The following is a 26,076-nucleotide window of genomic DNA, read 5'->3' as shown; positions in this document are numbered from 1 at the left end:
AGTCGCTAACGTTCCAGGCATTGAATATTAATCTTCGTAATTCAAATAGATATTTATTCAAAAACCAGTGTATTTCGTGACAAAACATATAACGTCAGTTACTGACGCAATGCTCATGACGTATTCTCACTCATCCAATCGCACTCACGCATAATTCTCCCTCTCTGTGATTTATACACTTTACTAGCTATATGTATATATATATGTATATATACATATATATATATATTTTGTTTTCTTTATGTTTGCTGTAGAATATTTAATATTTTCTATTTCCATCATTCCTGTTTCATCTCATAGATGTACAATTTATTATTATAGTATTAGAACTATTCATAATCTAATTACATATACAATATATGATATGGGTGCCCAGCCACTGTTATAGCTTGTTGTGGCACGTGATTTTCCACACACCCAAGAGTCTGTCTGTATGAACGAGCGAGCGATACGAGTTTTCCTTTGTATCGAGAAAGAATTCGATAAAACATTTTTAAACACGTATATCGATCTATCGTTAAAAACCAAGCATCGTCCACCGGTATTCCCCTCCGATGGACCGTTCAGTCGATATTAAATTATCATTAGAAAAATAATCACCGATTGTCAGCGAAGAAAGTTTGTAAAAACTATCGTCCGATATTTGACAGACGAAAAGAATAAACTTATCGATTTTTCCGACATAGGTAAACTCGTACAATTTACTCTATAACAAATTCGTCCGCGAACAAACTCGAAAACTTTCGGTCGCCCTCGACTTCGTCGCGTGTCGCTTGTGAGACTCGCACGACCGTCCTGGGAAACGGAAGCGCCGTTCACTTCCCTCCTCATCAAGAAGATTACCTTCTTTTCGTAAAAAGATCGCAACATCGTGCACACGAGAGAGCAGAGAACGTTTTATCGTGGAAATTGTTCTAAGAACTGTCCCGACACGTCCATGTTCGTTGAACATGCGATACCATCAATTATGAAAGTTGGGAGAAGATCGTTTTCGTACTGCAAATAGTCATTTTTCGTGCAGAGAATGAAAATGTTTGTTCGTAAATCGCTATAAAAATTCGAACGATGAAAAACACAGTCGCGAACGTTGAATGGAATTTTCAGTAGAAAAGGAGCACTTCGATTATGCCCCGGCAAAGTAACACAGGAAAAGAAAAGTAATCGTCTATTAAATATTTTAGTCGATAAGTCTCTATATATAGTAACGTACAACACATCTACTAATTATCGTTCTATATTTTTACTATTTATCGTTTTTGTAACGCTACCAAGAGATCGATTGATTCTACGTTGCTGTAAATTTATTCGGTAAGAGCCACATCAATGAGAATAAAGCATCGTAATAATCACGCTAGGCGCAAAAGGTTTTTAATTTCTATGCGAAAAATATAATTTTTTAAGGCAATATATCCGAAAATTCCTACAGACGAATAGTTTGATGACAAAGAACATTCAAAACCAACATGTTCCTCGGTATTTCATAAATATTTGTAGCTTCGTTGTTAGACATTTAACCCTTGGCGGATATATCAGACAACATACTTTTACCGTTTTGGTCTTGCGCCTGGAAATTCTTTCTAAATCGAAACGAATTAACGAAAATTTATTCTTAATAATTATTACACCTTAATATGTACGTGACAATTCACTAAACCAAAACGAGTCTTTAAATAGTTGTCTGCAAAAGGTTAACAAGTACATCACCACAAATTCTGAAAGAAGTGAACAAAATAGGAAAATGAGATGAATGTACAATTTTCATTGCTATTGGAATAAAAAGGATAAACAAAAAAGGAAACCATACAAAAATCGTCATCTAATCATCGCTCTACTTAACGGATGTTTCTAAAATACCGCCACAATTTGTTTACAAAACCGAGATCACTGTCCCTCTATTATACCTTATAATTGCACCAATAAAGCATACAATCTAACTACATCGTTATTTCCTTCCTAACAATGGTAATTTTTCTATATATCGTCCCCGTTAATCCTCATCGTGCAACTTGAATTCATTATACCGAATTAAACTCAAAGTAAAATTATCATTCGTGTAACCTAAAAAAAATACAATTAAAAAGCCTTGTTTCAAGCGGTATCGTAAGGCACATTTTCGACACGTCCTAAGCCTCTCAAGTTTTCAAGCGGGGAGTGCGTTTTACGGGATCGAAGTCGGGACGCGACTCGAGAGATCGGCTATTATGACCCATACTGTTATCGAGAAAAGTAGTCGCCGTGTGTTAATAGTAAAAGAAAAAAGTTCATATATACGCAGAGTCGTCATGAAAAAAAAAACATGTAAAAAAAAAAAAAAAAAAAAACGTATAAGTATATTCATATTTTATACATACATCGTGTTATATCGAGCGACAAGGCCTGTGCATCAAATTCACTGCATACTCATTCAAATACGTCGAATTTGGTTCTTGTTTCGTTACAGCAATAACAGAACTTATTTCATATCCCAACAAGTTCACGACGTATTAACAACTGTCATAGTGCTTCGTTTAGCATTCGATAGTGGTTCCACTACTCCTCGACAAATAGCGCACTACTCTTCTCTGGTAGCGACGGGAAACGCTAGATATTGCAATAAATATGGTATAGCGAAAAGCTCGACGATGCATGCTCCGTTAGAACCTGGCTCTGATGTAAACAGCGGAGGCATCGTGCGCGCCATAACCAAGACGTTTAGCGTGTTTGTAGACTTCGTTCGCTGCGGCGGCTAACGGCAATGGTTGCTCTAATTGATCGCTCATACTCAAAGAAAGTCTTAAGTCTTTCTGCATATGCTGCAGTGGTAACTGTGTTGGAAAACCGCCCTCGATAATGGCTGAAAAAAATTGAAGAGAATTATCGGTATCGTTCGAGCAAGAGTCGAAACTACTTGTATCGTACCTTTCCCTTTATCAAGAATCGCTGGACAAGCCAACGACGTTAACTCCAAAACCTCCAACACGTCTTTCTGCTGAAGACCGGCGCGATCCGCCAATGCCATACTTTCGGCCAAACCGGCCAGAGTCACGCCCGCCATTAACTGAAGCACGAGGTTCATTTTGGAAGCGTTTCCGACCTCGCCGAGATAAAAACTATTTTTGCCCATTGCTTCGAAGCAAGACTGGCACTCGTCGAACAGACCCCGATCGCCAGCCGCAAGGATTATCAGAGTACCTTCTTGGGCCTGTGTTTTGCTACCCTGAACCTGAGCCTCCAAATAACGACCACCCTTTGCGGTTATTGCTTCGGCGATGTCCTGCGATGTTTCCGCATCTATGCCAGTCATCTCCACGTATCCTTTCTCCGGAGATATTTCTGTGAGGACTCCGCAATTACCGAAAACCATCTGCAACAGATTCGTATTTTCTTTTATGCGTAGTAATTATGGAATACGATATACGATGAACGACACGCTTGTGAACGAAAATTTTATATTATATTGTTACTCACGTGTTTGGCAACTTGCGGGTTGGCTACGCAAGAGAACGTGATGTCGGCAGCAAGCACAACATCGGATGGTGTTAAACCTTGTTCTGCTCCTGCTTTCACAAAGTCTGCACACTGTAAAGTGGACAATAATGTTAAACACAGTATACCTTAACGAGAAAAATTAATCTTATTTACAAGTAACATGGTCAAGTAACATTTTCTGTTGTTTATTGTTATTCGCGGGGATCATTAGATCATTGTTACGTTCCTAACTGATCGTTTTCGGTATCATGGCGACACCAGTCGGCGCGTTACAGTAGCAAAATATAAATCTGACGATCGTCGATCCGATAGATGTCGCCACGACTCGCCGCTCGCCATTTGCGTCGCCATTCTTGTCACGTACGTTGTTCCAACGGTTACAACGCTAAACGTTTCCAGGCTAGCTTGCCACATCAGCAAACGACGCCATTGCATCACTTACAGATATTCCTCGCACATGACTGAAAGGTGTACCAATGCATTAATCGACGGTTCATGAAATCCATAAACCATGTAGTTTTCATTATTACGGATCACGAGTGATAAGATATAGGTTTTAACAAGCTACCCGGGAGTTTCCAGAAATTTCTAGAATTTCCAATATGTCGACATCGATGACGAACAATTCAGTGTTGTAAATGCAAGAATGGCGGGACAAATTGGAAGAATGTAGGACTTCCTGGGATCTGTGTGTATGTATACGTACAATATTTCAGGGTTATATTTAACGAAAAGGTAGAAATATTGAGAGTCTAACGAAATGTGTACCATTTGGTGCCAACGTATCATTAAATTTCACCGAAAGCTCGTACATATCTCTGGCCTTATGCCACGTACATTCACGTGCTCGATCCTTTGCTACACTAAAGCAAGATCAATAAGGTATTTTCCAAATGTGGATTGGCGTCGTTTCTCACGCGAGTTATATTTTATCATTAAATTGTATCAACAATAATCAATTAATAGATTGTTAGTGTTAATACGAATATCCGGCATTTTGCATTGAAACGGTTTAAGGTTATTTATGAATGTAAAGTTCAAAGGGAAGTTCACTAAAAGAGAATACGTATAACGTCACAGCTGCGTATTATACTCCGATTATCGTGTCGTGTCGTCGAACCGGTTGAATATTGTCACAAAGAAACGGAGTTGCATTGTCTTCCTTTGACGAATAAATAACCTTTTACCTTTATAACTCCGTATTACTCATACGATCGATTCCGTTTTTCATGTTCACGAGCGTAGAACGAGCAAATTCAGAACACGTTCGATTACCAAATAGTACAGGGCCGATACAATAGGGAATTTAATGTAAAAATTGATTTGCTTCTTCTATTGTTTCATTGCACGTGCGCAAAGGTAATCGAGCACGAAGTATACATCGATCGTATTCCTGACCTGTATTATTTTCCACGTACAATTTATTTGGAAAAATACAAGGATTTCTATTTATCCATTTATGCAGCGTTTTATCGTAGAAACATCGATAGCGGGCACGGAAACGAGATACAAAGGTCGACTAAAAATTAAGACCAAAGGCGTAAACTGGTTTTTGATATTTTTTTAAACAAGAATTTTCTACAACGAATATCGTTGGATTTCCGCGTCCATTTTTAATGGCGGATAAGATAAAGCATGGTATTGTATAATTTGGTAGTTTCGTCAATCTGGCTCGCGAGCAATCTGACCGGGAATTGAATGTAAGCGTTAAATAGAAAAGGCGACTAAGAGAGTAATGGCCAAGGAACCTTTCCTTTTTGTTTCTTTTTGTGCGACATATGCGGATGTATGTCCTTGAGTTCTCGATCGCTTGCATCGTTGCCATGCCCGTTTGCCATATGCATATGTATAACACAAACAACAAAACCAGAATGAAATAATATACGCGCGCGAAATTGAAGTTGTCTTTATAAAATTTTTAAACGAACTTTTTTATTCAAATACTTGTCCACGTCTGCAGTAATTTTGCGGTGCATTTTTCTTTTAGGTTTCCTTTCATTTGCCGTGGAATAACACTTTCGAAAAGAATTTATCGAACGCGTTTCCACTTTCTGTTTAAACATAGCAAGAGTTCATACCGAAATAAACTTCATATAAATGTGTATACTAATACGTGACCTTGAACCAACTTAACCGACTATGGCTTCCACGAGGGAAGAAATTCAACGGTTTCCAGGGACGAATGCATCGTATACACGACACAATTACATTTCCACGGTACTCGGCGTGCGCTTCGCTCTTCCAAGTACACTTGTTATTCCGAAAATATTTCCAAACCTCGCTTATGAAATTTTCTACTTTCTAGAATTTCTCGTTGGAAAGTTACGTACCCTCATCTCTGCAATTACGAGCGTACGGGTACTTAACTATGGCGGTAACTATACCGATCACTATGTTAATCACCTGGATAACTTTTAACTATCCGCCAGGAGAACACGTAGTCGTACATTTTTGGCGATAACAATGTGTGCCATACGTAACCGTATATAGGCAGGAAACATTCACTATCCCGTGCTATGTGAGAGTATTTCAAGCCCACGTAACACGTGGGTGGATAGTTGCACACGTTGAACACTGGAGTCGGCAGGTTAGCGTTTTCTTTAAACCAGTAGCGAGTAAAGAACCACCGTGTAAAAATAGAGTATACAGGGTGTCTTGAGATACGTGTTACAGCTTGAGAGATTTCAAGAAGGAATCGCATGAACAATTATTAAGTAACAATGGAGATACGTAGAACTAAAAATACTTTTAAAATTCATCGTATCCTTGGAAGTTTTACATTTTGATGTTGAGCACGTGCGAATCCTAATTTACACGTCGTAGTGTCTCTACTTCGTGTATCCAAGTGTTCCCTTTTCTAAAAAAAAAGGAGAGAAAAAATCTGGGACACTCGGTGGCGAAAAGGTCCACGCATATAAGTGTGGATCGTCGCAAGAGACAGTCGAATGGGCATGTATGAAACTAATGTGCCAGAATACATGATGCGGATCTGGCGAATGTAGAATTGTGCGGGTACAGGTAGAGAAGTCTGGTATATCGACCTTTGCAGCTCACGGTGAACGCACGGAAACCATTTAATAATATAAAATTTCTAATCGCGAAGTTCGCACGATTGTTAAACTCGTGCACGTACGGGGCACAATTAGAAAATAAAACAGTACACGCGGTGGAAGCGTGAGAATTTTCGTGAAGAGAGCGTGAGCAGAACATCGTTGGTATTCCAAAAGAGCTCTTTGGAAACGTTCTGATATTTTAAAAACCGGTCAGAAAAATCTACCTTTAGACTTACAGTTCGGTCTATTTATACGACCTTACTTTGTGCTCGTACGAAAGGTTGTCGAGTTTTGAGTAGTTTTCAGGTTCTCCTAGATACCGTGTATCGATTATTATTAGCACGCTAGAGCGGAAACTCGACTGGGAATTAATTTGACCGAATTGCTGATGCGACGCTGGCAAAAACGAATATGGCGGGATAAGAGAGAACGAAGAAAATAAAGTGGAAGGAAGAGGGTACGTTCAACAGGAGAGTAATTAGTGATTCTCTTGTTCCCCGTGGTACGTACCTATTACGAAAAATGTTCGAAAAGCTCGAACAGATATTTTCAGCTTAATGGATACTTGAAACTTGTAAAAGAATATCACGATAATGTCCCGCGCTATCTGACAAACAACACTGGAATTATTTTCTATTACAGATCGAGTATTTGAATATCATGGACAGCGAGTTAATCTCATGCAAACAGAAAGGCTGTTTACTTACGAAAAATTGTTCCTCGGCATCAAGATATACAATACAGAGATAAGATAATACGCGAGACATTTTTCGAAATAGGTCGTTCACGTAAAATTCCACCTTGGGATTAAAATGGCGTCAAGATTTTGGTGGTTCGTATTACGTATAATATTTATGGTGCGAGACAAGTCGGCAAAGGGAGGTTGAACGACATATGTTCGACGGACTACATACCTCCTGAAGTGCATTGCACTTCGCGCGCGCTCGTACGTCCCTGATCATTCGAAACTATGTATGTACGTACGTCGGCCTAAAAATATTATACACGCGACGAGATTAATCGTCGAAAGACTCGTTTATTCTCAAACGCCTAACGTCGACGGCTACCGTCTGTTTATGTTGGCATTCTCGTTTTGGGCGGATTTGTGCAGCCCTGGCTAGGAGAATTAACCTTTCAAAAATATCAGAATCGTGGCAAACCGGCAAAGGCCAAGGAGACGAAGGCGACGAAGGACAAAAGCGACCAAAGGAAGGATCGGAACGGGCCTGCGCCGTCTAACCGACACGTATAAATAAAGAGTCGGATAGCGGCGCGAGGTTGTCGGATCTCTGTAATATTGATCCATGAAGCTGAGACACGGTCGCCGGCCGGGGGTCACGCGGTAAAACGCGGCAACGCCGCTCTGTTCCCAGCTGATCGAGCTCTACTCCTCGTACTGGCTCGACGCACGACCGTGTCTCTCTCCCTTCCCGTTTTTTCTCGTTTTCTCGCTTCAGCGCCGACTCGTCGTCTCTCTCTTGTAACTGGCAACCAACACTTTATCGCCCCGGCTCGACCGCAGAGGCCTTTCCTTTCTTACATCGCCCGTTCCGTTTTAACTCGAATACGAAACGAACGCTTCCTTCCAGCCAGCAACTATTTAGCCGCGACCGACATTATGCAATAAAGAAAGGTGTTACGCGCGAAACAAGCAAATACCCATCGTGTTTGCTCTTGAATACAACTCGAGAATTTACAATTCTGCTTTCGTTTCGAGTAGATAAACTTTGTCAATCTCAGTCTCGAATCGTTTCGGATAGCAACAGAATGTACTGTCCTTAAAAATGTCCGACTTCTTCCTCCCTTGCCGCAATCGTCGCTATTACACCCGTCTTACGTATTCGACCCTCCTAAAACCTGTGTGCCAACGGTGTTACGTAACGCTGCTAACTAAACTATCTTTAGGATTGTTTGTCGATTAAAAAACAAATCATACAGATTTAAGAATACATTAATATCATTGATCTTTCAAGCGAGAACAGAAAATTTTTTAATTACTCTTTCCACGAATAAGAGCTCTGCAAATGCTATCAATCTACTTAAAGCATTTTCTTTGGAAGGATTTATATTACGTAACACCTGTTAGTCGACAAGTCCACGTTCATTTCGTATTCTTGTTTACATTTTGTGTAAATAATAATACCGAACACCTTTGAGAATTCAGTGTCGTATTCGAGACAACGTATTTCTTGTTTTGCGAACGATTCTTTATCGTAATATATGTTTGAACTTTTCTATACCCTGTTAACAGGAAATACTTCCAAGACATAATGGTCCTACGTTACCCTTACAGTTGCTCCCCTTGGCCATGGCCGCCAAGAAGACAGAGAAAGGGAGAAAACTGAGTTTTCATTGCCACGCAACTTACGGGAGTTTGCAAATCAAGAACAAATTGAATTTCCGTGAGACTGTACACACAAGTCGAGTTCTGAAGTACGATCGAAAAAGAGCTCTTCCGGACTTCGCTCGTGTCGCATAATCGCCATTTATTTCAAGTGTAAAGCATCATTCGACCAGTCGTTTACCAAACTAATTATTCACGTTGATAAAAAAGAGCGATAAGCGTTCGGTGTTTTGCAACGGCGTTTATTTCAATTCGCCAGGCACAGCGAGGTGAAATTGGATGCCAAATAACAAGATGGTGGGGAATAAATATGTGCAAACTGTGGCTTATCAAACATATCTGTAAACGCAACCGAGGAATATCATAAACCGGTCGTTTCACGCGTTTATTATCCTTAATTTAAGCACGTACACAAGACTATCTGAAATACGATGTTATTGGCAGTCGAATGCTTTTACAACGAAGTTTATTTACTTTAAACTTATCGCCGAATACAGAACATATGGTAAGTATATCAAATTTATTCGAACACGAGATTTTAGATATTTGACGTCGACTTTGTGTGGCGTGAATTGTAAATTCAAGAATCTTTGATATTCGTAAACACAAAGACATTCCACTGATACCGTCTCGCAAGCATAAGATTGGTGCACGTTCGTTGAAAGTCAAAGCGGAGACCGTTCTCTAACAACTAAATTATAACACTATCTCTGTCTGTTCGTCTTTCTTTCTTGTTCACCTGATGCAGAAAATTGACTTGTATAGATTGCACGGTATTCAAAATTGAACGTTGGCTACACAGCTGCCGAAGCTGTCGCCAAGGTTAATTTAACAATTGTACAAGTGGACAATTTGAACAAGTGATTTATAGGTGAACCGGTACTCCATTTTCATTAAGATAACGGAAATCACATTTTCTTTATCAATTCTAAACAAGATCAGTGTATACAATATAAGCCTTGCAATTAAATTTTTTTTTAACGAAGCTTGCTCAATTAACTTGTTCGCGCCAGTTTAGTTAACGCGGTATTCATAATTCAAACAACGAGGATAATAGCGCAAGTTTTACTACAAATGGCAATATACAGGCCAGGAATGACCTCGTCCGAGTGCAAGCTTGAAACTCTAAAAGAAATAGACCGAAGACATTCATAATTGACGTTTCATCGGGCTAGTGCATGATATCGAATTCAAATGAACATCGTGGAAGTATGTAAGACAATTTCTACCAAATAACCAATATAGTATCTAATTTGCTGTTACGTAATCGTAGAAAAATTATTCGTACGATCTGTTACGGTATAAATATTTATATTATGAACATTGCAATCTCTTTGTAACTATGACGAATGACTGTATAGCTTAGACCGTTTTCACATTACACTGCTTTCATTTTTTTATTTATGTGCTAATGGCGACATCCATTGCCAAGAAACCATCATTCCTCCTTGACGAAGGTAGTCAGCACGCAGACAAGCTTTCAAACATTTTTTGTATTTGTGAAAATACTAATTATAGTATATACAGATGTGCTTCAATGCTAAGTGAAAACCGAGGCTGAGCTATTTTAGATCGATGCTATGTAATGGTATCCGTAAGATTTCAGGCGAAATTAATGGTATCGACTGGTACAGTATCAACCCACAAAACCTTATTGAAATATGCAAACGCGTAATGATACCGCCAACGTACGAATTGATACACGGTAAGTTCAATATTTTCAAGTTTCTTGTAAAATTAATACCGATGTATACTTTCCTAACTACGTACGAATGATTTATACAGACTGAATTTAGATCGATACATTATTAATGCGAGTGTGCGCATCAAACTCTTCGCCTAAATTGTAACACTGTTTCCTCCGCGGAATTGTATTGATTCCGAATTTACGGTAAATAACGTTACGAATCGGGTGTTTCGAATTCAACTTTGCTACATAATTAATCTTCTTTCAGGGTCGTTAGTACAACTGTTACAATAGTGACAGAATTTATCACTATGCAGAATAATGTTTCGAAGAGAACCAAAAAGTAATTCGTGCCAACAGCAAGAACAGAGCAAATTTTAATCAAGAGAAAGGAATATTTAATCTCTTAATGTGCCTGCAAAATTAGTCGAACTTTGTGCCTTTCCACGAAATCGACTTTATTCTCGAGCGATTAATTCCATCCGTATTTGATCGTGACGGAACAGAGAACCACATCGAGCTTTGTCAATTAAACGTGTTTCGATCTGAAGCCAAAAGTAAATAGCAAACAGTGCACAGTCGGAGACGCGCATACTGTTCTTTCTCTTTTTACGAAACAAGATTCGAAAGGTTTGTCCGTGCAACCGGTAGTAACACTGCTTACCAGAGCAGAAAGATGGTAGATAAAATTCGCCTAATTAATAAATACGAGGAGAAGCTAAACCTATAGCAGTTTCTTACCACGCGTGCGCATTAGCTCTCGAAAGAAATTCCCAGTATGCTGTTACTTAACATTTTCTATTTCACGCGCCGAAGACGGTCGCTTCATTAGTCCGGAGAAACGAATGAAATGCATTTTCGAATAAATTACCAAAATGATCGAAACAACAGCTGAACAACGAAGAACTCGTAAATCGTATGCTAAACGTACATTTCGATGTTTACTAGTGTTTCTGAGAAAAACAACTAATATAAAACAACAAAGATATAGTTATAACAGCTGTTTCTAGCGATATCAAAAAATGAAGATAAAATATGTGAGTCGTATGTTATCGATTATGGCAGAGTTTGATTATTGTATTCCTCCGGGCGTCTGTACAAAGACAAGCCTGAGATCGATCGCTCGACAAAAATTAGATACTTCGATACTCGATCGAAAGAGACCATTTCACGTGCTTGAACGTAATAAACGCGAGATTAATCTGCAGCCGTGTAGCCAACGTGTATGATACCGAGAATTAAGTGTGTGCGCGCACGCGCAGTCATATGCCTGCAAAAAAAAAAAACTAAGTGGCAAGTAACGGAAGTACTAGACGACAAAGAGAGGACATCTTGGAGCAGTAAAATATCTTAGGTTGGCGAAGCGTTCTGCCGGTGGGCAACAATCAGGATAAAGGGCTGCATTTGATCGTTTATGGCTTTCTCTTTCTCTCCGACGGGGCGGTTCGCGTTGCAAAGTGCAGCGATGTCGGTTTTGCGTCGGCGCGGTTCCCGTGCTGGCAACGTTGCCGGTTCTCCGTGACGAGGGCCTACCACGAGGAGAAGCGAGAGTCGGTCGTGCTCAGATCTCACAGTTAGTTTTTGTCTTTGGTACGCGACGGACGACGCTGGTCGTGTCGCGATGCACGAGTGTGTCATGTGACACGCGGAATAAGAGTAACTCTGGTCGCTGTGACATACGATTGACAGGACCTAAGAAAGATAGAAGTAACACACAACGACGACAAAGAAAGGGATAGAAACGGAGGTGTGCGTGTGTGTATGGATGCATGGGTAGAGCTCGTTTGTATATGATATCCATTCACATGCGTATCTGTGCGCGCGAGTGCCTGTGTACGTCGACGTCGTCGTTGTCGTTGTCGTTGTCGTTGTGTTGTCATATCGGTGGCAAATTTTCCCTTCCCGTCCAATTTTCGGAACTCTGTATCAGTCGTTCCATTAGAACGCACACAATTATGTTACCGGCTCGACGCGGCAATAGCAGCAATACCACTGCCGCCATCGACAAATCCAGTAATCTCAATACGTCCGTAAGACACTGGGCAGGATATTTTGCGAACGGTTAAAACACCATTGGGTTAACCCACCGTTGTCCACGGCCAAACACGTTCAAGTGCTTCGCGGGCTTTGTCCGTGATTCTCGCTTCGTGATAGGTAGGTAACACGTATACACACTCACACACAGAGTAAATACAAAACAGAAAACGAGAGAGATACTACATATATCTATATATCTATATATATATATATATAGAAACTTGCATTTTCGCGAGAGCACGTGGTACCAAAGGAATAGAAAGAGACGATCGGGAGATATACTTTTCCGTTAGAGTATCCCTCTTGCGAAACGAAAGTGCGAATGATCGATGAAACGGTGTCCGGTATAGTGGCTCGATACGTGAAGAGTACGGAGACGGATCATCGATTTGGATCTCGCGAAGATCAGACTACAGGACATGGGAGTTCTTGGTTGTATGCGTGAAAATCGTCACGTTACAGGTCATAGGAATGAGGGAACGGGTTTTGGCGTGGAACTCGTGGTGGTGGTTAATCATTCTTCTCGTAGCGGTGCGAGTTGCGGATACGCAGGATCATCGGGAGGTTCCGTCGTCAGGGTCTGCGAAGTTGTTGGATCTAGAATGTGCCACGGGTTGCGAGTGCGTGGACAATGGACAGAGTCTATTCTGCGAGGAACGAACTTTCCTCGGGCTTGGCTTACCGAGACAGGTCACGAACGTCGTGTTGAGACACGTCGGTGCCGCTACTATACCAGTCGCAGCCCTCGAGGATTCCGTTCATCTGAAGAGCCTCGCCTGGACGTCGAGCGGAATACAACGCGTCGAGTCGGGCGTGTTTCGCGCGACAACGTTCCTCGAGCATTTAAACTTAGGTGACAATAGGCTGGCGGAATTGCCGTCGGACGTCTTCCATCCGTTGCACCAACTTCAGTACCTGAATCTCACCGGGAACCGGCTGAGCATACTCCCACGAGTGTTGTTCCAAGGTTTGGATCGTCTCGAGGACATCGGTTTGTCGCAAAATCGACTGTCGGTACTTCCCTATCAAGCGTTCGCCTCGTCCAAAGCACTGACCCGCTTGGACCTGTCCCGTAATCTGTTGGTGTCTCTGCCGGATCACAGTTTCAGGCCCAACAGGCACCTACAAAAGCTCGGATTGTCCGGCAACAGGCTCACCAAACTTCCGTCTCGTTTGTTCTCCGGGCTGACTCAGCTGAAGATCTTGGAGCTGGCGAACAACGAGATCGACATGATACCGCGTGGCCTCTTCGGCGATCTCGCGTCCCTGCAGCAGCTCGACATCTCCGGGAACCCGATCACCCATCTGTCCAGCGCCACGTTTCAGAGCCTGTCGAATTTACGGCTGCTCAACTTGAGGTTTCTACCGATCACGGTGCTTCCGCAAGATATCTGGCGCCCGGTCAAGAACCTACGCGCACTGTTGCTGTCCGGCGCGAAGCTGGAGATCCTTCGCAACGAGGACCTGAAAGGATTAGGGGAACTGGAAACGCTGGAGATCAACCAAAGCCCGTTACGCGAGATCTCGCGACGCGCTCTCGATCACACGCCGGCCCTACGCAAGATCGATCTACGCGACAGCAATCTGACCTTCCTACCGGCGAACGTCGCGCAGCTGTCGTTTTTGACCGAGCTGCAGCTGCAAGGGAACCCATGGGCGTGCGACTGTCGCATGTTTTGGTTCGTGAAATGGGCCGAGAGCAAGGCGCACCTACGGACCGCTTTCCAGAGCGGGTTCAGGTGCGGCGACGAGATCGACGGGTCGGCAGATATCCTTCAAACTCTTCGTTACTTGAACTGCACCCCGCCGTTTTTGGTATACGCCACGCCCGTTCAACAGTATCTCTTGTTGAACTCCGTGCTCCTCGAGTGCGAGTTCAATGGCAATCCCACGCCATCCTTGACATGGGTCACGCCGACTCTCCAGGTACTGCACTGGAATCCCGATCCAGCTTTTCCCGACGCTTTTGTCGAACATCCTTCTGTACACGGATGGGAACAGAGTGTACCGTTCGTTGACGATGGTCGTATACGAATCCTCGAGAATGGATCATTGTACATAACGACGATGCTCAGGCAGGATGTTGGACTGTACAAGTGTTTCGCGGTGAACCCGATTTCCAATGCCACTACCTATATTAGTTTGCAGATGAATCCGATAACGTTACACAGAATCCAGATATTCAGCATCCTGGTAGGCGCGGCGAGCGCCACGATCTTTCTTCTCTTAACGTTATTCTTGCAACTGCTTCGTTATCTGTTGATGAAGTAAGTATTTCTAAAGTACTCTCTGCTTATCGGATCTGTACAGCGTTAAAAAACGAAGCGATCGTTTCGCGTGAAACACCTCCGACGAGGAATCGACTCCGGTGGCCACGCGTAACGTTAAATCGCTGCCCGAAATGATGCAACGATTGAATCGTTTTGTTTCTTTCCGTTACAGGTGCGGCTGTTTGAACTGGTGTTCGTGCTGCAGACGCGTCGGTTCTACTCCCCGCGCCAAACAAATTTATCAAATGCTGGATAGCATTGAGCAATACAAGAGTCAACAACTGGAGAAGTTACGTGAAAATTACACCCAGCAAGTGCACAGGATAAAAGAGAATTGCGCTCAGCAAGTGGAATGGATTCGTGACAATTACGAAGGTCAAATGAGGCACATAAGGGATATAAGAGACTACGGAACGAGTCATCTGACGGCGCTCAGAGATCAGTATTACGATCAGGTAATGAAACGGTACCGTAAAAAAACTCCGATTAACGTAGAACAACCCAGTACTCTACGTGATTGACTGTACAACGTGATTTAGTGTCGTAACGAGATAATCGATCCGAACAAAATTGTTACACGTTTCCACGAAGAACCAGAAAGTATTTATACAGTCAATGGCCTAACCCTTAACCCGTAACCTACGAATATTTCACGATGATATTTTTCTGATTCCGTAACAGGTGAGAAAAGCACGGGACTACTCGACCGGCCAGCTAAACTGGGTACGAGAAAACTATGTCTTCCAGCGTAACAAGATAAGAAAGTTCAGCGCTCATCAGGTATTGCGTCTACGCGAGAGCTACAAGTACCAACAGCAGACATTGAACAAAGTGCTGGAGAATTTGCCGAGCTTCTATTTCGACAACTGTCGAAGCGGTTCGTGCGGCAAAAGCGACTCGATGGTGTTCCATCCGAAAGAGGATGACTCTATCCGCGTGGACATGTACTTCAAGACGAAGATCAGTGATCTGACTAACGGTATGAGCTTCGAAGATCTGAACAGCGAGTACTACACGCCAACGGAACTCTCGTCGACCAGTCCTCACGGCGCTGTGAACGTCCTGGAGGGAATACATATAAATTACATCGAGGACAGTAGCCCACCGCCACGATTAGACCTAATGTCGAACGGAGCGATTCCCCACCAGATCATGCTGCACAGTATCGAGGAAGACGGCAGCTCGTCGTCGGTTTACAAAGACGCGGATCATACCAAGTCGGTCTTCAGAGGCTACAGTACCGATATCTTAGCCAAAGAGCCTACAGAGGCGGAAGTTCTCGGTCTCTTTGTACCCAGCACCAGTTTACCCGACCTACCGCACGAAACCAAACTCTAAACAACTCGGAACAAGTGTTTAAGGGTACTAACCTCTCTTTATAGGAGCAGGATTACAATTAAGACGAGAATGTACTGCCACTGACTGGATCATTATGTGAGAAAAATATACATAGAAGTGCCTCTACACCGGTAAGTGAGGATGTATTCGCGAAGATAAAACGGTGGTACCTTTTTCTCGTGGGACTATTTCAAACGACGTTGTTTGTTTGTTTTTTTTTTTTTACGATTATCGAGAGAATATATACCTCTGAACATGACGAAACAATATTGCCTATGAGTACCAAAGGGACAGGACACGCTTTTGAACCGATGTCGATGAAGCGGTCGATCGAGGGTGCGTGGGTGTTGTTTTAGAAAAATTAGAAAAAAAAAAAAAAAATTGCGGACAGCTTCCAAGGACTCTTCCGTGATCCGATCATCGACCTTGCAAACTGTCCGCTCCCGCACATCGTGCATGCGTATCGTTATCTTCGTTATCATGTATCGTTGGCATCGACGATAACGATCGACGATCTCTAAACAAAAGCATTAGAACGAATCGTAAAACGTCATGGTGTTACTGCCAAATTTGCCGTTAAAGTCAACCCCGGTGAAACTAACTAGCCGAAAGGCAGAAAAAGAATGCCGACGCGGATATATTTAACGATTTCAGTAATAATTTTCACCCTGCTGGTCAATTTCACGGAAAGTGAACGATTTCGAAGGTTATCGATCGACTCGCTTCTCTTTTTTGCTGTAAATAACTGTGAGTGTTAACTGTAGCAGTTAGTAGGCGTGTGATCATATTATTTAAACGAAAGACTGAACCGCGATCGGCAAACGCGTCGTTGACGATTATCCGATTAAACGATACTCGATGATAAAAAACCTACACGGTAACTTGTTGTTCCGTTTAGACTCTGCTCTTCTCTCTTTCTTTTAATCTTAACATTTCGATAGATCAAAGTACTGACATCCGGTTAGGCGTAACCTCTTACTTTTTCCTCCCCTCCCCCCCCGACATCTGGATGTCTCGTCGCTATTTTAGCCTGTTTCCTAATCAGAAATATACAACTTGTTCGAACAATACAAGTATACAATTATTTAAAAAAAAAAGGCACAATTCTGTCGAGAAAGGGAAGAACGTACTTAACCATCTTAACACCGTCATACCTAAACAACGTCCGCTCCGAACTGGTCACTCGCAACATTTTATAAAGGAATTTTAAACATTTTCATCGCACGATACTATGCGCGTTTTCTTACGATTACTCAACCGGTACAAAAGATTTTGCAATAGATTTTCACTGTTCTCCTTTTAGATACGAGCTCCGTTTGCCGCGTCTTCCTACATTAATTTCAAATTGATTTTTTTAATTAGATTTTCCATCGTGCACGAAACGCTGTAATTGATATTTTATTTTTATTTTATGCGTGACGCATTTTATAAAGAATATCCTCTGCTCGGAAATTCTCACTGCTTGTGACGTTAAAGGAAGTTTGAAACGACTATCTAAAGGATTGAAAACTCAATCGATTAATAGGACTGGCGGACAGACGTCAATTTACAGGCGTTAAACAGAAGAATATTCTAATCACGATAATCGCCATCGCGAAGGTACGATAATAAGAGTGCAATTTGCCATTGCACAGTTCAGACGGCCTAAATGGACTCTGGACGATTTCCTTTTTCCCTTATGTACTTTTACACCAATGCCGATTGCGCGTTAAAATCACGGAGTTGTGTAACTTCCAGAAGATTTAAATAATTCCAATTATAGAGGACAAAACCCCGGAGAGAACAAAAATTCTTCGTCGTGGCAACGTTCAAACGAGTTGTTTCTTAGATTAAATGCACGGTCAGCGTGAAATTACGGATCTCGACTCGGCCACATTTCATAACATTTCGTTTGATAATAGCTGAACTCGTACAGATAATTTGTAAACTTTCGCCCGGCCAGAGAACAGTCTTGTGGATTTTACATTATCTGTCCCAATCTTACGGTGTTTTATCTCTGCGATTAAAGTAAACAAAAATAAGACAAGTAACTATTTTTTGATTGGAAATGATTATACTTTACTGTAATCGTATGCGACTACATCGCGTGCGAACACCATGATTGAACGAGATACAAAATATAATATAAACATTAACGAAAGGTATATAGTTATTTTCAAGTATAACCGGTTCAATTATATAGACACGATTAACATACTGCCGAAGATGCAAGGAAGTTGTTTATGCAAAACGTTGTTTGATTTTATCATTAGTCGCCAAGATTCGAAGGTTACTTTGATTATTTTTTCTATCTTGATGGAATCATATATCTTCGTTAAATTTATCTTATAGTGCGTTACAGGATGAATTCTATGAACCGAATAACACGAACCCCTTCGCGAGATATTGTTACGGATAGATTTACCACAGTTTTCAGCGTAGAACAGTGACTCTCAATCGTGATATCGCAGCATATCAGAGACGAGCAAAATTATATTCAAAAGAAGAAAAGATAACGAAAAACCAATATATAACGATCTGTTTACTTGTTCGATGCAAAACGAATAACGGATAACAAGTTATTTATCTTCTGTTCGTTATTCGAAATTTGTATCTAGATAGAAATTATATCCATCTCTGTAACATGCTGATCCACCGCGCTATAGATCGATCTCTGAAGCGGCAGATAAGAACCACTGTATTCCGCTGAAAGCAGAGATCATTTAGCACGTTGAATTCTCCTTAGAACGCATGATAAAATGGTGGAATATAAATATATAATCTTCGATGATACTAATTCGTATGAGATATTTAATTGATAAGGAAAAGCATAACTGGAAATGCATTGTTGAATTTACACGATATATAATCTAACCATAGATTTTTGTATAATATGTAGTTCCATTATAAAATATATAAACGATATTTCGCAATCAGCGATTGGAAAAAAATATTCGATCGCGATATCAGATTTTTCCTTTCAGAACCAAACATTTTCTATATAAACAACTTTCTAATGTCTTCGATGAACATCATAAGAAGGAAAGAACAATTTAATGTGTGCATCTACGTTTCTCGAATCCGCGAAACTTTGAATTTTCATGTAATATATCGAAACGCGCGAGAGAGTTCCTGGGTTCCTTCCTTTCCCCATATTTTTCTTTCGTTCCCCTCCGTTCTCTGCTCTATCCCCTCTCGTAGCTCCTTCCCCCTCTCTCAACGTTACACGATGTCGAACGGGCAAGAAAGCCAACTACTGCGAGTAGCCGCGCTGACGTTATTTTTGGAACGCTTCGACGCTTTCGAAGAGATAACGTTTTATCATCCCTTGAAAATCCGGGGGTCGGCGAATCGCGGGAAAGCTCGCGAGCCAGCCTCTCGATAAAAAAAAAAAAGACCCGCCATTGACATCCGATGGTACCGTAAAACTCATTCAATCTCGTGTAACGTAACTGTTAGAAATAGTAGACGATGTGTACACGACGATTGGCGGCAAATTGTAAATCTTAGCAAACGGTTAGCGGAGTAGCGCTTCGCACGATCCGAACTTATCGATTGTAATCCATTCTCGCGTATATACCTTGCGGTTATGCGATGCACGCGCGCCATTTTAATCGATATGGTACTCGATGTTGAAGCGAATACAAGTTTTATCCTTTCACGAGGCATCACGGCAACCGATACTTGGAAATTTCATTCACCAATCATCGATATCTTTGGGCAATTCGTTGTCTAGAATAATACGATTAAAGATTCTATTCCATCCAATGCACATATTAACTTGAGACTATGCTTTTCTAGTTCTTCGAGCCCAAAATCTATAGGTATAAAATCGGGTCCTTTTATCACGATCTCGAGAGTCTCTAGTCGCATGAGATTACTTGGGTATACGAAACAAAGACCAACTCGAACGTTATAGTATTTCGTAGTCCTTACGCTACTCAACTATAGAGCTTATTTTAAATTTCAATGTAAAGAATATAATTGAAAGCGTAAAAATGTTAAAATAAATGCTTCGCAAAATAACTGGCCATCGAGTGGTGTGACTTCGAGAGTAGTAAATATAAAAGTCAGCTTTGCATGGCAAATGGAGTAATTTTTGAAAATAAATACATCTATCCTACGAAAATAGGTCAGCGTTAGGGACATTAGCTGTTTGTTTACGTCCGAGGCGATGAGACATACGCGCAACACTCGGTTTTAGGATAGATGTATCCCGGGGGACTTTTATTTCCGAAATTTATTCCTCTGTTGAATTTTGCTAAAAAAAAATTAAAGCTGTTATACCGTGTTCCTCTCGAAATTGTACAACTATCTCTAACAAATCACGCTAATTTATAGTTTGTGAAAAAGTTTATCGAGACACTGCGTGTACCCGAGGAATCCTGTGCGATCAGAAACGTTCGGACCCCGACCCGACCTTATCCACAATTTTCGATATTTACGTTTCCGGACAAATTTATTTTTAATAAAATATTAACTCTATTATGCGAGCAATTTTCGACCGACGTTGAAAATTGAGAAACGAAAGAAATCACTAACGCTCAATATTACCGATTTTAATTAACTCCCGTTCGTCGACGAAAGAAAATGTATTGTTAATCCGTAATTACTGTGCACAACATTTTTTTTAACGTTTATACTACGCGAGGGTTCTGAGGATCCACTGGAAAAATATTAAAAAAAAAATATTTGCCAACGAGAAAATATATAAAATTGTAGCGCGTGCGCTTTGCTGATATTGAAATACCGGAAATAAATATGCACCGTGCCCCTAGGAGTCTTGCGTAGTACTTATGGTTTAAGCGAGCAACGTGAAATTTTCGTCAACTTTCTCGTCACATATATTGTCGTGAAATGTCGCTTGTTATCTTCGAGTAATTATCTCGTTAAAAGTATGAAACCGCAATTCGTGTAAATGTACGATATATCAATATATTCGACTAAACATCGATCGTAGATACCATCCAAAAGGGAATACAGAAAGAAGTATTTGTACGGAGACTTTTACGAGCCCGAAAGGTTCGCTAAAGCAACGGGATACGATAAAGGATGACTTAATTGCATGCTTTTAAAGATTAACCAAATAAGATCGTATTAGGCATCCGCTAAACCGTTCTTGTAAACATTTGTTCATCGATAATGCTGTACGTGGATGATGCGTTGTTCTAAATGGTTCTCAAAACTAATTATGGGATTAAATGTTGCCGTTGAACAGTCATTGCTGCTCTTACGTATATAAATTAGATGGCAACAGACGTACTTTATCAGAAAATCACTCGTCAAAAGCAGGGCTGTGGAGTAAATACCATGAACGCATTCCTGATGGAAGATACCATACACGCTGTATTAGCGCAACGAAAGATAGTGCAAATCCGCGCGTGTGCACTATGTTTCGTTACATTAGATTGTTCCAATTGCATAATCATTCGCCGATACCCTCAAGTTCCTCTAAACAAAAAAAAACACGACTTTCCGCGGTGTTTTGATTGCTTTCGTGGTAGCTGACATTATTCCACATTCTTTTCAAAGTCTCGTAGGGACGAATACATGTTGCAGACGCAAACAAGAATTTATAAAGCTACGTTTACTTGTGCAGAAATACTGTTAGTACTTTTAAAGAAAATTAAAATATTTTATTCGAATCACGGATATTCTGGCTACGAAGTAGAAGATAAAATGTCCTGAAACTTCCAACGGGCACGTATCTAGCTTTCCATCGCGTAAAATGTTCAGTCGGGGCAGCGAGTTATTGAATTGTTTTACAATTAAAACACCTCCTGTCCCCGTAGTACTTTTCACTCCTTGTCCGACAAATGATTTATTTTTTTTCTTTCATTATCATCCTAACGTTTGTGTTAAATTATAATTTCAAACAGATTGTTTTTAAAACATGCTCAATTTACAGGATAATTAAATAAACGAGATTGTTTCTTGAATTATGTCTCTCTGCCATGTTACTCCTTTCTATTCCCACGAATTTTTCCAAACGTTTTTCAAAAAATCAGACTCCCGTGATTTAACACGGAGGACGCGATTTACGGATCGACAGATGAATTTCTCTCGCATCCGGAACGGCGCTTAAGGGTCGTTCTTTATAATTTGTTATCGAATAAATAAAACACGGCACTGGCGTACATGCTGGCAGTGCAACAAGATGATAATGAAAATAGTTGTCACTTCGTGTAAAAAAATCTTGCATAAACAGATGCGTTACAACGTTTCTTTTCCATAACGAAGAAAACTAATAATTTCATTTACATAACGTTTCTGTGCTTACTCAAAGATTCAAAGAGAAGTTGATCGAAAGATATGCAACTTAATATTTTTAAAGAATAAATTAACCGTCTGCAAGATAGTGAATTTCGTATGACACTTTTTTTTTTTTAATTATAAATGAAAATCAACATTCTCTGATGCGTGACTTATGTTGCGCTCGTTTATCGCAACGTCGACGTATTATACTATAAACAAATAAAAGGTACATACCTTTTCTTCTGTCCGATTCCACACAATTACGCTATGCCCGCTGTTGATAAGGTTTTTTACGATGCCGCTACCCATGATACCCAAACCAAGGAACCCAAATTTCAAGGTTGACGGAAGGATGTTTTTCTCTTTAAGAGTTTGCGACAATGTCTCCACGTCTAAAGGAGGTGTCACCTGCCATGCAAGGTAGTAAGGTATTAGCAATACAGTTTCGAATAATGCTGTCTTAATTCAGAAATTTCGAACAAAGAAACAAACGGGAAATGTGCCGCAACAATATTTAAATAAAATAAAAATATGGCTGCGCGACTAACTTTTGCGCAAAATTAATTAAAACCCTACTAAGTCCTTCATCAATTTACTGTGATACAAAAAATATAAATTCGAAAATTACTTGAAAAAGAATCCATGACTCTACCTATATATTACAGAATTAAATTACAGAATTAAACTATTAGTGAGCACTTTGCTCCATATATTCTCGCGAAATATCTTTCAAAAGGCAAAAAAAATCTCGTTAAAAAATACATTATAATTTTGCAGTGGGATAATTCCTATTTATATACAGTACTAATTTCATTGAATATTGTAAAAAATGACGAGTTTATTGTATTGTCCATAAAAGATAAAAAAAAAGGACCATTTAAACTACCTTAATCTTTCATCATACAAGCACTGTTTAATGTCTATGTGGAAATTAATTGTTATAGGCATTTTTACAAAGCATTAAAAATTGATACCAATGGATGAATATTTTATAAGCGAATTAAATAAATTAAAGTAAAATATTTGGAATATAGACTGAAGGGTGGAAAATTTTACCGATATGCATTTGAATAATTTAAAGTAAAATTTGTTAATACACATGATATATAATTATATATTATTTGAAATTCACGATAAATGGGTTAATGCATATTCTATGAATTTACTCTTTCGTATAAAAGAGGCATACATGCTTTTCACAGTAAACAATATTTAAAAATTTGCAATAAATAATATGAATTGTACGATTGTGGAAAGGAATCAAAGAAGGCATAATGTTGTTGGTGTTTATTTATTCACACAATTAGGTAAGCCCCAATAGGAATCTACCACTTTTAAAGTCATAAATAGTGGTGTCTACTGAAACTAAATGCTTGATCCAAAACCTTTGCTGCAAGCATGAAAAGCTCACAGCTTCAAAAAATATTTTTATCTAATATTTCAAATTGAGTAATTTTTATTTTACATTAAAAATGAAAAAATTAATATACTCGCTATTATTATTAAATAGTAATATTTAAAATGTACTTACGGGTCTAGCAATATTTGCAGGCCTATTAAGAAGCGTTGACCCTGATTTTCTGGGAGGAGTAGAATGATTTAGCGCAGGACTGATGCTGCCAACCCTATTACTGTTACTTGTACTTGATTCCCTACGTTGTTTCTTGGCAGGACGACGAGCATCACTCGCACTAGTGTCCATTCTTTTAGTTTTTGGTGTTTCCTAAATCAACAATTCCATAATTACTTTATATTATATGTAAAATACATTTTAATATTATTTATTATTTATTATACGTAGTAAAACATTAGGAATTGAAAATATTAATTTTTAGTATAAACCTAACCTTACGAGGCTTGGGTGTTTTCACCACAATCTTCTTCTCAGATAAACTTTCTTCTTTGAGTCTATCGAACAAGGAGTCTGGATCTAAGCCATCCTCAAAAACCTAAAGCACATAATATCATGGCATCCAAACACTTGTTACAATTAATACCTTTATACAGGCCAAAAATTATTTTTTATATTTTACAATATATTGTCGCTATTAGAAACAGCCATCATCAACATTACATCATGAATTATTTTATTTTTAATTAATCTCAACAATCTAAATTCAAACATATAAAGAATATCTTACCTCTCCATTAGCAATAAATTCCTCTATTGCTTCTACAGCATCTTTAAATGCACCAGATTTACTAGATTTTACAAGAGTATCTTTATATTCTAGATATGGCTTTATATTGGACTCCTCTATCCATGCGCTATAAGAAATATTCTTATAAGTCTTGAAAGTGAGTGCACAAAAAAATATGAAATGTAAGAAACATGCTTAAAACTTACTAATTATTTGTTCCAAAGAAGAAAATACATTGAACTGGCCCCTTCTTAGTATTAGTTGGTTTTTTTAACTCCTTTGAAGGATTAGACACCTTAAGATGCCAGGGGAAAATTAGTATATGTATAATACAAATGATAATTTACAATCTTTAAAAAAAATATAATTAATAATAACTCTCATATTATAATACTGTTATACTAGATATTTCATAGTATATTAACAATTATTGCTATTATATTTATATAAAAAAGTATGTACATATGTCTAATTTGTGCAATATTTAATTTCAATATTTGATATTAAAACTATTTTATTTGAAATTTGCTATTATTTTCTTATTTAAAAAAAAAAAACAGATGTAATACATATAGGTAGCTGTTACAATACGTAAGTGTATAAATAATTTTATACTGAAAAACAAAATAAAACCATTTGGTATTTTTCACTTTTGTATATAAATAAAGTACCATGTAAAAAACAAAAACGTAGATAACGAATCATTTGGAGCAAAAAACTTATATTTGGGTTGTATATTCAAATCGTTCAGATTTATTTACACGATAAGAAAATCGTAGTTGCCGCGTGAATAATATTCAACGAATATATCCGTTTATAAATGTTGAGATAACGACAAAATTTTTCTATCCCTATGAACTGGATTTAAAAACGTAAACACCTGTGCCTAAATATCTAGAAACCTGTAGCGTAAACATGAAAGTTTTAATCGCTTTCGGAACATCGTGGTTAAAGTTATGAAATCAGAAAACGAAATTTAGGTTATATTTTCGTAGCCTGCGCGCCAATTTGAATTCGAAGGTCGGGTGTGGCGGGAGATATGCAATACGGGCCAACAGTGGCGTCGACAGTTGTAGAAAACAATCGTTCCGCGATATTAAAGTATGAAATTTGAGTACTCCGAACCGACAGCGATCGCGTTCCCGCCAAATATGATGACCGCGTTTGACTTCGTGGCGCGTACAGCCAAGCGAAGTATAGTTAACACAGAACCGTTAGTAGTTAACTCGAACTTACCCGGCCAGGCCAAGGCGAAAATCCCTTCATCTTCGCCCTGAAATCCATAAATATATCGATTAATAATCACTGTTATATCCATTTCACTACTTTTCTTACAAACATTCAGTGATTATCACGTTACGAGTACACACCATACTAGATCACCTAGTTTGAAAACCTCCGACATAATAAAACCCCCGTGCTGCTTTGACGATCGGCAAGCGACTGACTGACGAGTAGAGCGTCGTTTGTGCATGACGACGTGATCCAAATTACCCCCACCAAT

General features: G+C 39.6%; 2 protein-coding genes and 2 long non-coding RNA genes across 4 annotated transcripts; 3 read left to right on the top strand and 1 right to left on the bottom strand.

Moving 5' to 3' along the window:
• Positions 1–4: 4 nt before the first annotated feature.
• Positions 5–26,000, bottom strand: LOC122398054 (putative oxidoreductase GLYR1 homolog). Its single transcript, XM_043397675.1, has 10 exons — positions 25,943–26,000; positions 25,809–25,845; positions 24,779–24,867; positions 24,573–24,699; positions 24,279–24,380; positions 23,963–24,154; positions 22,666–22,839; positions 3,448–3,558; positions 2,899–3,343; positions 5–2,833 (listed from the first exon to the last, which is right to left on the bottom strand). The coding sequence occupies exons 1-10, from the start codon at positions 25,975–25,977 to the stop codon at positions 2,634–2,636; spliced, it is 1,512 nt and encodes a 503-aa protein (XP_043253610.1). The 5' UTR covers positions 25,978–26,000; the 3' UTR covers positions 5–2,633.
• LOC122398056 lies at positions 3,898–5,957 on the top strand. Its single transcript, XR_006259170.1, has 3 exons — positions 3,898–4,160; positions 5,456–5,713; positions 5,774–5,957. It is a non-coding gene; the product is annotated as an uncharacterized LOC122398056 (long non-coding RNA).
• On the top strand, positions 9,163–11,489 carry LOC122398055. The gene is made up of 4 exons (XR_006259169.1): positions 9,163–9,370; positions 9,954–10,570; positions 10,651–10,756; positions 10,821–11,489. It is a non-coding gene; the product is annotated as an uncharacterized LOC122398055 (long non-coding RNA).
• LOC122398053 (leucine-rich repeat and immunoglobulin-like domain-containing nogo receptor-interacting protein 3) lies at positions 11,605–22,079 on the top strand. The gene is made up of 4 exons (XM_043397674.1): positions 11,605–12,706; positions 13,052–14,856; positions 15,032–15,314; positions 15,541–22,079. Exons 2-4 carry the CDS (start codon positions 13,061–13,063, stop codon positions 16,195–16,197), a joined length of 2,736 nt encoding a protein of 911 aa, XP_043253609.1. The 5' UTR covers positions 11,605–12,706; positions 13,052–13,060; the 3' UTR covers positions 16,198–22,079.
• Positions 26,001–26,076: the final 76 nt, after the last annotated feature.

Source organism: Colletes gigas, unplaced genomic scaffold (assembly GCF_013123115.1).
Source record: "Colletes gigas isolate AHSC1104 unplaced genomic scaffold, ASM1312311v1 Colletes_gigas_Sc00010, whole genome shotgun sequence".
In the NCBI taxonomy this organism is placed as follows: Eukaryota; Metazoa; Arthropoda; class Insecta; order Hymenoptera; family Colletidae; genus Colletes; species Colletes gigas.
This window is presented reverse-complemented; position numbering and strand designations above follow the sequence as displayed.

Bases quoted from the DNA above. Each gene is read 5' to 3' on its own strand.
- LOC122398053 (XM_043397674.1), top strand. From the start codon at position 13,061: ATGAGGGAACGGGTTTTGGCGTGGAACTCGTGGTGGTGGTTAATCATT. The intron at 14,857-15,031 runs GTAAGTATTTCT...TTTCCGTTACAG, and splicing joins CTTCGTTATCTGTTGATGAA to GTGCGGCTGTTTGAACTGGT. The intron at 15,315-15,540 runs GTAATGAAACGG...ATTCCGTAACAG, and splicing joins GAGATCAGTATTACGATCAG to GTGAGAAAAGCACGGGACTA.
- LOC122398054 (XM_043397675.1), bottom strand. From the start codon at position 25,977: ATGTCGGAGGTTTTCAAACTAGGTGATCTAGTATG. The intron at 24,868-25,808 runs GTAAGTTCGAGT...TGGCATCTTAAG, and splicing joins TTTCGCCTTGGCCTGGCCGG to GTGTCTAATCCTTCAAAGGA. The intron at 24,155-24,278 runs GTTAGGTTTATA...TTGTTGATTTAG, and splicing joins AAACACCCAAGCCTCGTAAG to GAAACACCAAAAACTAAAAG.